The sequence below is a fragment of the Uranotaenia lowii genome, chromosome 1 (assembly GCF_029784155.1).
Source record: "Uranotaenia lowii strain MFRU-FL chromosome 1, ASM2978415v1, whole genome shotgun sequence".
Taxonomy (NCBI): domain Eukaryota; kingdom Metazoa; phylum Arthropoda; class Insecta; order Diptera; family Culicidae; genus Uranotaenia; species Uranotaenia lowii.
The window spans coordinates 193,744,187-193,760,882 of NC_073691.1; the positions used below are offsets into that span (position 1 = coordinate 193,744,187).

A 16,696-nucleotide genomic window follows, 5' to 3' on the forward strand; every position below is an offset into this window, starting at 1 on the left:
AACAGTGAATCGATCAAGGGCTTGAAGGGATTCTTGATACCATTTCAACAGAATTGCACTATCTCGCGGGATAGGGACCTTGGGCTAACAACCTTCTGATCCTGACTGGAAATTTTTTATGGAAACCGTACTGGAACGACCTTTATCAAAACATGGATGAGAACTGTAACTTTTCAACCCTTGCCAAGCAAGGGCAAATGCTACAATTTCGCTAACAACCGAGCAGATTAGCTGTGGACAGATCAGCTCAAAAGCTGAAAAACTCTTCTTGAAGTCACGGATAGCGATGGCAAACAGTAAGTCCCATTAACGGCACCCGGAATTACTGAAATTGAAGCGGCAATCTAGTACCTTAAGTCCAACAAAGTACCCGAAATCGATTAAATCCCTGTTGCAATGCTGTAAACCGACTCATCTGCCTTGTCAGCTCAGCCCAAACGTAACATTACGATGTATGGCAGCAGCTCTCAAAGTCAATGGCCTAGAGATCAACTCGAAGAAAATCTACCTAAAAATCATTTTAGTTTCAAGAAAGCAGGTTGAGAAGGTGGAATGCTTCGGTATTTTGGTAGCCAGATGAAGCCTGATGGGGGTACCAAATAGGACACCGAAATACAATTCAGTCAGACCCGCATGAGCACCTCAAATCCCTTTGCGAGTCCCGTGACGTCACTCGTCGAACTGCACCCCGTAGACTTGACAGCTTTAAGTGCTTCACCAAAGAATTGTAAGTTCGGATGGGCTCCGAACACCAATCGAAGCTCATCTGAACTGACATTTCTTGCCTGAAGCGCTTGTCGAAGGCAGAAATTAGGGGTGGCGATCTAAGTCAAAGGGATTTGAGCCTAAACAATTCAGAGTTGATAACGGCAAACGATGCATTGAGTACTTATATCTCAATGTTGAGTTGCTTGCTGTTGCTGTAAATTTAAAATTTCCACAATTTTATCTTCTTAATTATTTCTTAACGCCACGGTAGCCAAAGGTGATGGTAAATGGCGTTGAGGTTGAGATATTGGGCTTTATTCTGCGCCGCGCGTGAGGTGACGATAGTCGAGTCACCCGAGAGACTCGATTCGAGTAGTCACTTAAGGTTCAAAAACGTTACTTCGTATAAAATTTGGAAATGAACCTCTGTCACTTCACTTACACCGATTATCGGTATAAGGTGGCTAGACTCCTAGAATTTTTATTTAATATCACAATATTAGGATGGTGTTACAATCGACTAAATCGAAGGCCTCGAGGGAGAGGCATTCTATGTAGTGTTGCTGGGTTAGGTGGGCGTCGAATAGAATTTCGAGGTTGTCGAAATAATTGTCGGTCGATTTTCCATCTCGAAAGACATATTGCCAAGGGTCAAGGAGTTGTTATATTTTTTCGTATGTTAGTTAATTGTTCCAGTATTTTCCCCATGAATTCAAGGAGGGTTAGGGGCGGAAGTTATCAATAAGATTTTGGTTCTAATTGCGTTTTTGATGCCTTCTGACCAGATATGGTTGAGAAAGACTCAAAAGGTCGTTTTTTCAAGAAGGGGCAAATTTTTTAGACAGGGGTACCCGATGTCGTCTGGGTCGGCTGAGAGTCCCTTGATTCAACGAAGGGCGAACTCTGATTCGTTCAGCGTAAGACAACTGTTGTAGAAACTTGTGGCCATCGCTAAGACACCGCATGTTTCTAAGACCCCAAATACTCTCCAAATACTTTCAGAGTGGTGTTACAAAAGTGTCTCGACGAGCGATCTTTCCCCAACTTGTGGAAATCAGCGAAGCTGGTGTTTCTACCGAAACCGGCAAAACCCCCAGGGCATCCGTCATGGTACAGGTCTATCTGTCTATTGGATATCTTTGGTAAACTACTAGAGAGGATGATCTTTAACAAACTAACTATCTGCACAGAGGGTGAAAGTGGACTATCGAACAGACAGTTCGGCTTTCGGAAAGAGAGATCCACAGTGGACGCCATCTAAATGGTGACAGAATACGCGAAACGCGCATATCAATACCTTCAACACCCCTAGCTGGGGAGCTATTGCCAAAGCACTCCCCAGGATGCGTGTTCCCGATACCAGCTGCAGGATAATAGAATCTTTTCTGAAAATCGCGTAATGACCTACGAAATCGGGTTACGATCTACTGCCCTAACAACGGATGTTCCACAGGGTTCCATACTTGGACCTGTGCTCTGGAATGCCATGCATAAAGAGCTGTTTACACTGAAACTACCAGCTTTCGCGTAGATAGTCGGGCTGGCAGACGATACCGTCCTAATGATCACCGACGAAACAATCGAAGAGGAAGCAGACCTTGCAACGGTGTCTGTAGAAAGGGTTGGCATCTAGACGGAAGGAGTCAAGCTTCAGATAGCCCACCATAAAACCGAAGTACTACTAGTGACCAGCAAAAGAGTTGTGCTGCACATGGAGATTACTGTTGGAGGACACACCACATCTCCGAAACAGCAGCTGAAATACCGCCGCTTAAGTTTCGATGCACATGTCAAATTTTGTTTTGGTAATGCGTCGAAAGTCATCGACTCGTTGGCCTGAATTATGCCGAACTGCCATGTTCTAAAGAGTAGCAAGAGACGTCTCCTTGCGAGCGTGGCACTATCGAAACTACGAGACAGATGAGCGGCTCTGCCCTAGAGGTGGAACACAACAGATCCAAATTGCGCATTGCACATCGGCTGATTCCCATCGACACCACTCTGGCGGAGGATAAGGACTGTTACGTAGCAAAAGCTGTTAGAGGAGTGCGTAAAGCTCAAAAAGCAGCATCAATGCTCAAGTGGCAGAAGCAATGGGACGCATCTAGCATTGCAAGATGGACGCATAAGCTGATCCCGCGGCTTTCAGACTAGGTAAATTAGAAGTCTGGAGAGGTCAACTTTTACCTGTCCCTTGCGGGTCATCATACCTTCATGTGTTTGAGCTTATCAGCTCGCCATATTTCCCGGAATGCGTAGATACAAAGGAATCGGCAGAACATGCACTATTTTTCTGCCCAGGTTCATGTCGAGGCGTAGGCAACTTTTACTCGTGAACGCTGAGAATGTTGTGAATGAAATGTGTCGCGACGAACATTCATGACGAACTATAAACGACGTGGTATCGCAGATCATGTGTGATCTGATACGGATCAGGAGAGAGGCCTCGTATGACACCACCAATCAAAAGCAACGTGATCCTAGGGCGCGGTATAACCCTAATCTGGACTCATACGTGCGGTGAGACTAAAAAGGTCTCACGTTTTCATCTACGATTTTTTCTGCAGCAATAGAAAGCGGAGAGACTATCCAGGTGGTCGGGACGCGATTCTAGCTTGGAAGTCTCCCAATCGGCCAGAACATCGTTGGTTAGAAATCTTACGGGTGTGAGTTACTTTGAAAGCGTTACCTAATCGGTACACGTCTCGAGGTCTTACGTACCAGTCTGAAGTTTGCGGAAATGGAGAAGGAGAAAGAAAAAAGGAGGAGGAGGAAAACGAGAAGGAAAAAAGAGATGGAAGACAAATGAGAAAGAGGATAAAGTAAAATGGGTCATATGTATAAGTACATGAGCACAGCTTACCCCACAGGGATTCTCTAAGGGCACGCAACTTTTTTCGACGATTCTTTAAGGTGTCCCAAACTACGTCGAAACACCATGGGAAGGAACATTTTTTGGCAGCTTCAAGGATGTTTTGTGACAAGTTTTATAGGATGGTTGGTTTCCTGTATCTGATGAATTTATCTTCGAGAAGTTGATATTGAGACCAATCGGTTTCGGTGTATTTCCTCCTAGATCTGGTGGTAACTTTAGGAGAATAGTGTTGTATTTTAATGAGAATAGGGAAGTGATCACTTCTGTAGGAGTCGTCTAATACTTACATCCCAGTTGAATTTCGTTCCCCCAGTTCCCGAAGACAAAGATGATGTCTAGGACAGACATTACACAGATGTAGGATCAATACTGGCAGGGTGGCAACTGAGAAAGGTTAGGTTTTTGATAGGTTAGGTTTTTCAGATGAAATCCCTTATCGGAAGTGTGAGTGCTCCCCCATGAGGTGGAGTGGGCGTTAGGGTCAGTCATTACCACTAGCGGACTGTGGAATTCCGGACAGCCCATTTCAAGGTTCTTTCGATATTCATTCATAATAGATATAAATGATCGCTAGATACTTGAAAACTCAGTTATGCTAGCGATTGCTATCGTTGATGTTGAAAGCTTTCCTCCTCCGCCCGCAAAAAAAACTTCAGAACGGTTCCAGAATGGATCGATTGTGCTTGTAACCACGGCGAGATCCGGTAATTTTGCTGTTAAGCGAATCAATTGTTGGCTCACCCGCAGATTCTCTGAAATTCAACTGTTGGTCAAAGAGTATTCCCTCATAATACTGGCAATCCAAGATATTCTCAGCAACTTCACAATAGCACCTAACCTTATACGTGGGTATCACCTGTTTTCCATTTTCCGCCAAGAAGTTGGACTACCAAATTGAACCTATGTTCCACATCGACCAATCAAGATCAACGCCGTCTGTTGAGAGGCAGGCAGTCTCCCAATACATTCCCCGCAAATGCCCTACCACGACTTTGCCGACAACCTGGAAAATCTTTTCTCCCAACTTCCACCGCAGTGACCGAATTAAAGCGATCGAAAAAGTCAATTTGGAAAGGATGTCCGTGACAGAGGAGTGTTCGTCAGCGACGAAAATGGATAATCAAACGATATGAAAGTTTCGGCGCGTTCAAACCGAGACTTTCCACAAGAAAAGAAATTCTGATTTTACCTGAAATTTAACACGAAAAGAAAGGTTTATGAACCAACGGGCAATTTGAAGAGAGTTTTCTACCATCACCAAAAGATCCCCGGAATTTCCGCTTTCGCTTCGGAGGATATGTGAAAAACCCCACAGTTGACTTTCGGCGGAAAATTCATCCTGCACATTCGCGAAGCTACGCAAAATCAAAACATAATGAAAAAAGGGGCGAAGAAATTCCACCAGAAAAAGGATCCCGCTAGCAGCCCACTGCGCATGATCCGACTTCCGGTTCTACTGAATCCTCACGACGAAGCTCCAATCGTGTGTTGGGATTTGAATTCAATTCGGTTCGAACGTTTCTCGGTGTCGGAAGTGTGTCGTTGCGCCGTGTCGTGTGGCTTCAATCTCGGTACGGTGCGGTTCTTGCTCTTCTCGAGTCAGCAGCAGTAGTGTAGTGGGCCAATTGGATAACCCCGCGGTTGCCCGCCTCCTATCACCCTCGCTCGGAGTCCGTTTTGTCGCTGTGTGCGTGTTGTGTCTGTGGTTCTCGGGGGAACAGTGTAGGAATTTGGTTCCTCCAACAACCCGTCGTGCGTCCCGAGTCGGTTGCGAGAAGTTGTGCCATTTCCTGTCAAATTTCAAGATCTTGGTGATTATTGCTTTCTGATGGAAAACACACGGTTATAGTAACCGAGTACCTACAACTGGCTATCGCCAAATCCACTACTAATTGGGATATTTCCTCGTTGTTGGTGTTCCTAGTTTACTTCAGTCCTCGAGACGAGTTTGGGTCTTCGGTCGTGCTTCCGGATTACTGCAGTGATCAGTAGTGGTGCCGTGATTTAGGATAACTTTGGAGCTGTTTTCCGGGTGATTAATTAGGTGCATGTGTTGATTGCCGAATTCCTCAAGAGGGGATTAATCGGAGGGAATAAAGTATTCGGGCAGAATTTGGGAGAAGAAGCTTTGCGACGGAAGTGTGTTGACAGTAGTAGCTGCTGAACCAAAACCAATACTAGCATGAACAAGATGGGCTTTAGGATCCTGCTGCTGGTGGCCATCATTGGTTGCCTCTTGGTGGTGTTGGTGGATGCCAAGAAGAAGCCGAACAAGTACGGCGATGGCGATTTCGAGTTTGTTGATGAGGTAAGTTTATCCATCCACATCACTTGCCCCCTCCCAGTCCCCCTAGGGGGCAATCTCGGTGACGAAGGTAAAAGCCGTCCTACCCAGTCGCAAGTTCTAGGGATGGGTGCGCGGAAGGTGACATGATATTGTCTATGGATGCGGAATATGACGGTCCACTTCCTGATTCGGAGCAGAAAAAAATAATGGATTTTGACCGACCTCTTATACACAGCTGTAAACCTACCGAGACACTAGGAGAAAGCTTCTGCTGCAATACGGGTGTTCAGTTGATTGACAGCTTCCGGTATTTGTTCAGTCAAGTGCGAGCGAGCTGGTCCTCGTCCTTTTTGAGGGGCCTTTGGGAGCGCTTTTTCTTTGAAACAACACATGCATGCTTGCTCATCCAGTCAGCTGAGGGAAACAAAGGAGGGCAATCGAATATCGGACTTAGTGGACATCGGTAGCAATTTAGAGATACACGTTATGAAGTCTCGGAACCATCCCGATAGTGCCTATACATTGGCAAAATAGTAAGCACTTCTGGGATAGGAAAGAGAATTATAAATTCTTGATGTACCAACGTTTCAAATTTAAAATAAAGATGAACCTTATTTCCAAATTTGTTTTTGAATCTGATTGGTATTCAACAATATTAAATCTTTCTCTACTCTTTTATCATCTTTTAACTTAACTTATGATTATTGTTATGCAAAAAGTGTAATTTTTTTTTTGACTTGACTTTTTTAAACTTCAAAACATTTTTTTTTTCAAATCAGTAGGTTTATCTAAAGGGTGATACAGTTAAAATTTGGTCAAGGGAAAACGCGTGTAAATCGGTGAAGTCGTTAATTTCAAAAATCAAATTAAATTTCTTTTTCAAGTTTAACTAGTATAAAATTCAGGAAAAATATTCAGTAAGGCTTCCGCTTTTCCAAACCCAAATTGCCGGGCCTCACGCTTAACCCCTGCCATCAGATTTTGTACATCCACTTTCTTCGCCGCAGAAAGCCAGTTTGCCTTGAACTGCTGCTCGTCCTTAGCAGTTTTTTGGTCTTCTTAAGGTTCCGCTTGACAATAGCCAAGTATTCCTCAATTGGGCGGAGCTCTGGCGTGTTGGGAGGGCTCTTGTCCTTGGGAACCACCTGCGTACCACTCCATGGCCTTTTTACCGTAATGGCAAGATGCCAAATCCGGCCAAAACAGTACGAAACAACCGTGTTTCTTCAGAAATGGCAGCAGACGTTTATTCAAACACTCTTTTACGTAAATTTCTTAGTTGACAGTCCCGGAAGCTATGAAAATGCTGCTTTTCAAGCCATAGGTACAGATGGCTTGCCAAACCAGATATTTCTTCGCGAACATTGACAGTTTCGTGTGCTTGAAAATATCTGCTACCTTTCCCCTTCCTTTTGCCGTATAAAGCTCCTGTCCCGGAAGCTGCTTGTAGTCGGCTTTGACGTGGGTTTCGTCGTCCATTACCACGCAGTCAAACTTCGTCAGCATCGTCGCGTACAGCTTCCGGGAATCGCGCTTTGGCCGTCGTATTTTGTTTATCATCGCGATTTGGAGTCTCTACCTTCTTGAAAGTCGATAGTCCAGCTCGTTTTTTGGCTCGATGCACGGTTGAAGACGATACACCCAGCTTATTTGCCGCATCTCGGGGAGAGAGGTTAGGGTTTCGCTTGAAACTACCGACAACTCTCTTTGTCTTCTCAGCGGCTTCCGGTTTTCGATTTCCCCCCGATCCAGACTTCCTGACAAACGTTCCCCAAACACTTTAATTACATTTGTAACGGTTGATTTGGCAACTTTTTTGCCAGCTTTGCGTGCGAGTAGTTCGGAAATTCGCGATGCGCGAGCAAAATTTTGATACTCTGCTCTTCTTCCTTGGACGGCATTTTGACAACTGAAGAGTGAATTCCAAAATCAAAATAGGAGCAACATTCTACACACGCACACCTTCAAAATGAGGGGTGTTCAAGTTTTTTAAATGCAAAATTGAAAGAAATACGTCATGTTGATATTGACCAAATTTTGACCGTATCACCCTTTATGTAAGTCATTGTAATGCTTTTTACTAATACGGACATCCTTGTCAAAGCACTTCCTTATCGCTAAAATTTAGTTATTTACTCAGTTTTGGAATGGGTTTGGAAGAGGAATACTTGTATTGTTTTTCATGTGCTCAAATGGGATCTTTCACATCCTTAAGATTACATGTGCCCATATCTCGTTCAGATCATGTACACCCAAAGAAGAGGCTGTAAAATTTCAATGCTCGATCGGAGCCAACTATGAGCCGAAAAAGCGCTGAAATGAAGAGAAGGGCAAAACCTAGGTAAGGTAAATAGAAATTCGATGCAGCATTTTTGCAGCATTTTTTTTTTTCTTTTCGAATGAAAAATGCGCACTTTTTAAAAATATTTGTAATCGTTTAAAAAAAATCGTGCTCACCATCACATCACAGGCGAAGAACAGCAGAAAGCCGTTTGTTTGTTTACTCGAACCAAAAGAAACTTGGTTGTTCGAAAAAGAGCCGCGGTTCGCCACTTAACTCTGGTTAATAAACTGAACGGTGAGAGCGAAGTATGGAGAGCCGTTCAATTCGATCGAATGAACTTTTCGCCTGTAATTCTCTACTCGGTTCTTTTTCGAACCGTGGTTCTTTTACGAGTCGTGCCGTGGTCAGAAATGCCAACTGTTTTTCAAAATAATCCGGAAAATTTTGGAAAAAGTATTTGGAAAGTTCTGGATGGCGAGTTTTATAGGTGACGACCTTTTTTTTCGATCGCCAGATTGTAATGAAAACTGTATCAAAAAGTCATAAGCAACTTTTAAAACTAGTTTACTAAAAAATGAGTGAACTTTTTTCTGTGTGCATGTAAGCAAAAGTTTGTTTATACGCTTAAAAAGTGTTGTGCAATCAATTTGTTCGGATTAGTGTTTGCATCTTTGCTATGGTTCGTATTGATCTTGATACTAGAAAGATATATCTGCACATTTGGTGCACTGAAAAAGGGGTTTTTACTACCAAATCGCAAAACGATTCAAAGTATACCACACAAGCGTGAAAAATATGGCAACGAGTCGTTCTTGAAGGATCCGCCTAGATCCGGAAAAAACCGGGTTGCTATCAGCCCCAGTTGGCTGTTAAAGTAGTCACTTATATCAAACGTACCTGATCGGTATCAACGCGTGATCTGGCAAAAAAGTTCAAAATCAGCATTGGGATGATTCGAGAATCTAAGCCAGGAACTCCTTGAAGACGTACAAGAAGCGGAAGGTACCTAAGAAATCTCGTGATACAAAAAATTGGGCAGAAGGTTTGTGGCGTGGCAACTTACTTTATATATTTTTATTCTATTTTGGCAATCTCAAGGTAAAAATTTCAAGGTAGCAAATAAGGAACCGGCCCTGTTGATACGGATTGAACTTCACGATCCGACATCTAGAGGGCTATCAAAAGTAAAGATAGCTTCGACTCGCCTCGACTTCGGTCTTCGAATCTGATACAAGGGAGCCACGGTCATACAAGCGTTCTAGAGATTGGATATTCATCTAACCTCGGGAACGTGAAGATTTTTAAATGCATGAACGACTATTTAGTGCCTAAATTAGTTTTGAACTTAAGCTTTGTATTTTTTTTTAAATAAGGCCGGAACAAATTTCAAATCCTTCTTTTGTCACTCGGAGTTGGAACATCGCAAAGGGGGGGGGGGGGGGTGGGGGGGGGGGGGGGTTGGACAATAAAAAATAATGCGAAAACAAATAAATTGCACGGAACACCTTGAATTCCTGTCAAAGTCCAATTATGTTAGTCAAGACCACACAGGAGTGGCAATTGAATTCTATGGGCTAGCGCGCCGCGTTAACGATCGTATGATTATTCTTTTTAAGAGGGAGGTAGTGTTGCGTTGCTACTTATTTTATATATTTTTATTCTATTTTGGCAATATCAAGGTAAAAATTTCTAGGTAGCAAATGTGAAACCGGCCCTGTTGATACGGCTTGAACTCCACGATCCGACATCAAGAGGACTACCAAAAGTAAAGATGGCTAGTCGGCGTAACGTCCATTTCAACCGTTGAGAAGAAATTCTTGAATTTCGCGTGCGATTTACAAGCATTGTCTTGGCAAAAACCCGAAGCCAAGCTCATAGGGGGATGCAATCGGGAAGCCTTCTTGCTAGCTAGTGACCCGGGGGTCGCTCTCTTAGACTCCAGACGCTGATCGGAAAAGTCGCTCATTGAAGTCGAAAAATCGTATTTCTTTTAAATTGAAGTCGTTGTCGTCGATGTCGTCGAAGAGGAAGTTGTGTAGCCGTATCGGAAAACCCAAAGTCGTTGAGGCTGGCGATCTCCGATAATGTTGTCCCGCACATTCGGTTCGATCCAAAGGGAAACGGTTAGTAGAAGTGCCTACCGGTTGTCGAACCTGTTCCTTGGAGGCCAATTGAAGGTCCGCGCTAAGACTCTGCGGAAGGAATCGGCGCGTCGTCGGTAAGTCATTTTTTGCTTTTAAATTTCATTTGCAATTTTTTATTTTCCTCTTGAGATTGCCAAACCTTCAACACGATATTCGCGCAAATTTAAATTGTCCCTCCTGGGTGAGATTCCAGGCTAACTAAATTGATGACCGTTGTCACATCTACAATTAGTAGATGGCGCTTAAGTGCCGACGGTAAAGTTTGCGCTTTTCAATCTCGCAACTTAATTCCCGATACGTAGCAGGTTCTAGCGTTCTAGTATGGCAAGCTATTTGTACCTAGGCACAGTAGTAGTAAAACTCGAAAAATGTGAGCATGGGCCTTCTAAAAGGCTTGAATGTCAAAATAGCTCTATAGTACACTCTAATTCTCGTTGACTCAGATTTGAAGGAAAACAATTCAAAATGCGCCAAAACTAGGAAAACTCAAATTTTGATTAGAGCGGCAAAACTCAAAACTGAATTGTAGGGGTTTTCACGAATTCTGAGTTGTTTTTGTTCAGGGCGGTTTAGGCTTGTTCATGGATCGACTGAATGAAAAAAAATCAAAAATTTATGAAATTTCAAAGCGGTTTTGAATGGAATTTCTGATTTCAAAAAGAAAAAGACGATTGTATTCAGAAGATGGATGCGTGCATTTTTATCCGGTTGGTTTTATTTTCACCACAAAAAAAATTAGAGCCGCCGGGCCATTTGACTGCACTCAGCGGGAGGAACTACGTGCTATCCCACCTGGCACGCTCACCCACCAGCACACTCTGTCTAATTTGAGCTGATCTGAAAAGACAAGAAGAAAGAAAACACCATAGGTGAAAATGATTAACACTTCAAAATTATGAGAAAATTATACTTATAGTTGTGAATGATGGCTTCCGTAGAGATTGCTGGAAGATAAGATAAATTTGTTAAATTTTATATTTATCCTTTCGACACCACTTAATTTCTAACTCAATAGTAAATGTAATTAAAAGTTGTACTCACCTTGATTACTGTGATTATTCCGTAACTGGTCTCCGACCATCGCATCCAAACAATCAACACTGGTTTTTGGAACTCTTTGAGTTGTTTTCATCTATTTTGTTCGAAAACGTATGCGTCTTCGCTAAGTTCCATTCTTTGAAAGTCAATAGATGAAAACAACTCAAAATTTTGATGGATTCCAACTCAGTTCCCGAATAGAATTGTACGATGAAAAAACCATGAATTCCATATTCACAAACCATAAATGTTATGGTCTACACAATGCTTATTATCGTCCACGATACCGTGAATGCACATTGGAATTCATAGTTTCCGACCATACATTTCATTGTTTTGGCGAAAATAACCATGAAAAAGGGGTATTGTTATGCAGCGTGACCATGAAAAAAATGGCGATTTTCCATACATTAGGAAGCCCAAAAATATAAAGTTCATGGTTAAAACAGCTTCCAGTTTTTCATGGTAAAACCATGAAAATCCGTTTATTTCAATTGTTAAAACGAAGATGGAAATCAAGGTTTTTCTATGGTATACACATATTGTTTTAACCATAGAATTTCATGGTTTACCATGAATAATTTATATTTTTATTGATTGGAATAGATTGCTAAAGTTATTACTAATTTTAAGGAATTTTATTCATGATTAGTTATGCTTTTAACTAAACTTGATAAACGTTTATTTAAAGCACGACTTATCAGGAATATTATTCCTTAAAACAAGAAATAACTTTAACAATCTGGTTGATTAAAAAAGGAATTCAAAATAGTTTTATTTTATTTTATAATTGTGGTATAGGTGATTTAGCCCATTGAATACTTTTAATTTGACAGCGGTTTCGACCGCCGACTTTTTCAGAGTCACCTGCAACCGTGTACAATCCATAGCCCGAGTATTTCAAGGCAAGTTGTACTCAAAGATACAGGCCTTTGGTTTTTAGTTCGGGCAGCCACCGGTCAGTTCAACGCTGAGCGCCTCAAGTTATTTGCACTTGGTCGAGGAAGAATTTGCTTGGTACTCGATGGAGGTGATGCCTTTCAGCAATGCTGGGTCCCGTCCCGTTTCAGATGTGGGAGCTGCAAGTAAACGGGAGATTTTCGATAAGTTGAGATTTTAGATAGAAATATGAGATTTATTGTTTAAGAATTATATTCGAAATTCCAGAATGCAGATAACGATTGCAAATTCGAATTCGGATTACATATTTCAGATTATGATTGAATATTAAGATTTCAGATAGATTTAGATTTCAAAATTCAGATTCTGGATCAGGAAATTAAAATCAGAATACAGACCGCCGATTAAATTTCAAATTCAAATTACAAGTCATAGATTTTAGATTCAGAGCGGTTTTAAATTTGATTATTCAGATATCCTAATTTAGATTGCAGACTTAAGTCAATCTTTCTAAATATCTTTTAAGAATTCTTTCGTCGTGAAAATTCAGTCCATAGATTAACTCAATAGGGGTTGAGACCGACTTACCAACTTTTAAATCGTCACCATTGTGAGTATCTCGGACAGGTTGTACCGGAAGCTACAGATGTCAAGAATAATTTTTAAATTTGCCTAGTTACAAACAAATAAGTATCTTAACATCCTTGAATAGATCTTGAATCGACGGGGAATCTCTCTCGGCGGATACCATTCCAGCCATCGTCGTCGATGACTGAATGGGAACCACCACCATGGCGGCATGTTTCAACAGCTTCTGGTGCAGTGGATGGAAGATTTCCAGGGGACTTCTGCAAGGATGGCCACCGCAGCTTATCCGGATAGTCGACATGAAAAAGATCCGTCAGAAGAGGGCCGTTCAACGTCAGCGCACCACAGTTAGCGTTATCGAAATCTCCGCACAGAATCGACGAATGATGGTCCACCCGGGCCAGGGAATCCCAGTTACAGAATGTTTCGAATCTTGAATTAGAGATTACCGGCAATTTTATAAATTTCTTTCGAAAAAAAAGACGCGAAAATGGCGAACTTTGCCACCAAAATAAATCTCTACACGCAAAATTAAAAGTATGTAAAAAATAATAAAGTTTACCAACGTTCGTTTTGGTTTGGATTTTAATTTTACCATGAAGTACACATTAACAATAAAAATCACAAGAAAATTATAACAATACCGTGCTTTTGATATTTTAGATAACTATGAAATTTTTTGAATTGATGATATACTTCACGGTGACGTTAAAAATGATGGTGGTTTCAAAATTCAAAGCGGTTGAAAAATATTGAGATATAACGATAAAGCTTATTGTTAAATTGAAAATCATTGTTTGGTTATATTAATACCATGGTCTTTGCTATTCGGGTTGTTTTCATCTTCATACATGGTGCGACCTCTGAACCGAAATTATTCAGTCTCTGAATAATCTAAATTTACCGTGTATGTTGCACAATGTTTCATAATTTTAAAATGCGCATATTTTATTGTACTTTTTTTCCTTATCAATTTACCTAAAAGTGAGAAATTTTTTCTATCGTTTGTATTCATCATTTTATCTATACGGAGAAATCCGTACACTGCAAAAAATCGACACATTGGGAATATGTGTTTGCCTTATAGATTTTTGCAATGTGATTCCCATTTGGAAATAACGTGCCTACACATATAGAATTCAAGGAAATGAATTTTATAAGCGACACATAATGTTTATAAAAACCCACACATAAATATTATATGGCTACATTGCATTCAATTATCTGCCTACTTCAAGGCGTTTACATACCTGCCTACTCGAAGGCGTTTTGTTTTGTTCGAATAAGATTTTCGGACGAAAATAGAATATAGTTTTGGCTATCGAGACTTTCTTATATTATATTATTTATTGGTAATTTAATTGACATAAATATGGTCCTTGATGATACGTACATGTCTCGCGTTCCTACTTCTCTTTAAAGGAAAAATAAAGACTACACCGAAAAAATCACACCTGTGGCCAAGCGACGATCATTCCTCGGCGGCTCGTTGGTCCAATATATTCGGCTGGAACACCATCTCGATGGCTTTGATCGCCACCAGGCTGCGGAATCTGCAAAATTAAATCCCATTTTGAAGCATGCTATAAAAGTCATAAGAATTAATAATTTACCTTCTTCTCTCGACATTCGCTTTTCACCGAAATTCCTCCTGTAACGGTGGAACATATTTCACTCTAGCCCACCACAGATGATCTGTGTTGAAACCTGAAACGGGTACGCCAACTTTTTCTTCAGGTCGGCCATTTGAAAAAAGAATATTTTCGAAGTTGAAAATCATTGAATTTATATGTAAATATCGTATAAACTTCATATTTTGAACATAAATTTTATGTGTGACATATAAAATCTAAGCGTTGAGCAATTTTTAGGGCGTATGTGCGAGAAAACATACATCCAAAGTGTGGATTTTGTTGAGTGTAGATCTGGCCACACTGATGGTTATAGAGAAACAACAGAGCGATCAATAGTGGGCCAAGAACACATGCGAGATATACATGGACTGTATCGATAGGAGATGCAGCAGTCGACCGATTGAGCTCAGCTCGACGTGTACGCATGTTGGAGCCTATTTCGTCACTTTCACCGTGGTGTATTTGACTAACACGCTGTTGTTCTGAAGCGGAAACTGCGGGTTCAAGTCCTGTCGGTGAAGCCCCCTTTGTTTAAAAAATTTGTGATATTTACGGCTTATGTTTCTTTCTCTCTCATGTTTCTCTAATACTTCTGTTGAAAAATGTAATTCAACGCAGGTTTCAGTAGTGGAATAGTGTTAATCTTTATTCGAGTTTGTTTGTCAGGTCTTTAAAAACTACGCATTACATTAGCATTACATTCGTCAATAGACGAATTGACCAAAATAAACGGAGAACCAAAACAATGTTGGTTGTCAACGGAGAAGACGGATTTCGTCCAAATCCGAAACCGTAAGTTTCAACAACTTCCCATCACCTTTGACATTATGATAATTTTTAGGTACAAAGATGTACCAAGACGAACTCAGAACTTTACAATTGAGCATGACCTGTGCCAGCATATCAGGCGAAATTCTCAAAATTGGAATAGTAAGCAAAAGACGAATTATCATTTAAATTTGTTTGAGTTTCCCATCCCTAAATGTAAAGTAAATGAACAACTCAATAAGAAAGATTCCTTTGAATTGCAGTGTTATTCGGGGCCTTATTGAAATCTACTCCAAGCCTTCTCCCTATAACCATGGGAATACCTTCGTCATGGTTATAGAACAATTCCCATTCAATTTCGGACCTAATCAAACAAACAAACATCGTCAAGGAAAAGTTCGTTCTGTTGGCAATCTTTCAATTCTTGTCCAGTTTCGTTTCTCCTACACACATTTTGTTACCTCAGAAAAAAATAAAGTACTCTCCAGAAGAATATTTGGTCCTCTCCTGCAAAGAACCTTCAGATGAACTCGATTCGTTTCGATTCGAGGGCGATAAAAGCTAAACTAGGGTAGGTGTCGCTCTAGTGTAGTTACACTGATTTTATCACGGTCGCCATGTACCCGAAGGTAAGTGAAAATAAAAGTAACCTTTTGCTCCTTCAATTTTTTTTCTTGTTCACCTTACCTTACAAACCTACAATAATCGATTTCTTACCACCCAGTGGGCCCTTTAATAGTTTACCTCGGGTGGAACCGAAATCAACTTACGAAATAAACTGTCCAAAGGGAGAGTGTTTGGTAGGGGGGCACACACGGTTTCAGGTACACCTTGGTACTGACCAAAGAAAGAAGCTAGATGGTGAACAGAATGGTTTTTTTTTCGTTGGACCCACATTCCAGTGCCCAACAATCTGCACTAATGGAAAGGCGTCTGGGCGGAATGGACTAAAAATAGTTCTGTCGGGGCCGGGCTCTGGTGCCAGCTTTTGGAAATCTCTCGGACATAATAATACGTTTTGATGGCCCTCGGAAACGTGTTAGCTTTTCGGTTTATTTTTATTCAAACAAATACCTACCACATGTTGATTAAGGAAACTTTAGCTTTAAGAAAATTCCATATATAAATGACGTCTGAGAAATTTGAAAAATGTGAATTTGAATCTGAAATCTGGATTTAAAGTTGGGATCCAAGATTTGAATTCGAAATCTAATATCTAAATTTTTCTGTAAGAAAATAGTTTACGCCACTTTTCTCAGATTACGTTCATAGCATAATACCTAAATATTGAGATTTTGACATAAACGCTTATTTCAGCAATCTTTCTTTGTACGTTACCACAGATTTTGAATCAGAAGTCGAAATGGTGAACTGTTATTGGAAATCGATAACCAAATTAAATTAATTTATAGAAGTTGCCCCCCTCGTACGTTACAGGCCATTTTACGATGCTATTTTGTGCTTGTAACG

At 41.0% G+C, this 16,696-nt stretch overlaps 1 protein-coding gene and 1 long non-coding RNA gene across 2 annotated transcripts in view; one reads left to right on the top strand and one right to left on the bottom strand.

The window, feature by feature from the left end:
* The first annotated feature begins 5,085 nt into the window (after window positions 1–5,085).
* LOC129742071 (proteoglycan Cow) overlaps window positions 5,086–16,696 on the top strand; it is a 445,000-nt gene continuing 433,389 nt past the window's right edge. Inside the window, exon 1 of the mRNA XM_055733918.1 lies at window positions 5,086–5,891. Within this exon, the coding sequence (XP_055589893.1) occupies window positions 5,766–5,891 (126 nt within the window). The 5' untranslated portion in view covers window positions 5,086–5,765. The remainder of the gene's footprint in view (window positions 5,892–16,696) is intronic.
* LOC129742095 (uncharacterized) lies at window positions 10,863–11,450 on the bottom strand. The gene is made up of 3 exons (XR_008736508.1): window positions 11,340–11,450; window positions 11,209–11,242; window positions 10,863–11,135 (listed from the first exon to the last, which is right to left on the bottom strand). It is a non-coding gene; the product is annotated as an uncharacterized LOC129742095 (long non-coding RNA).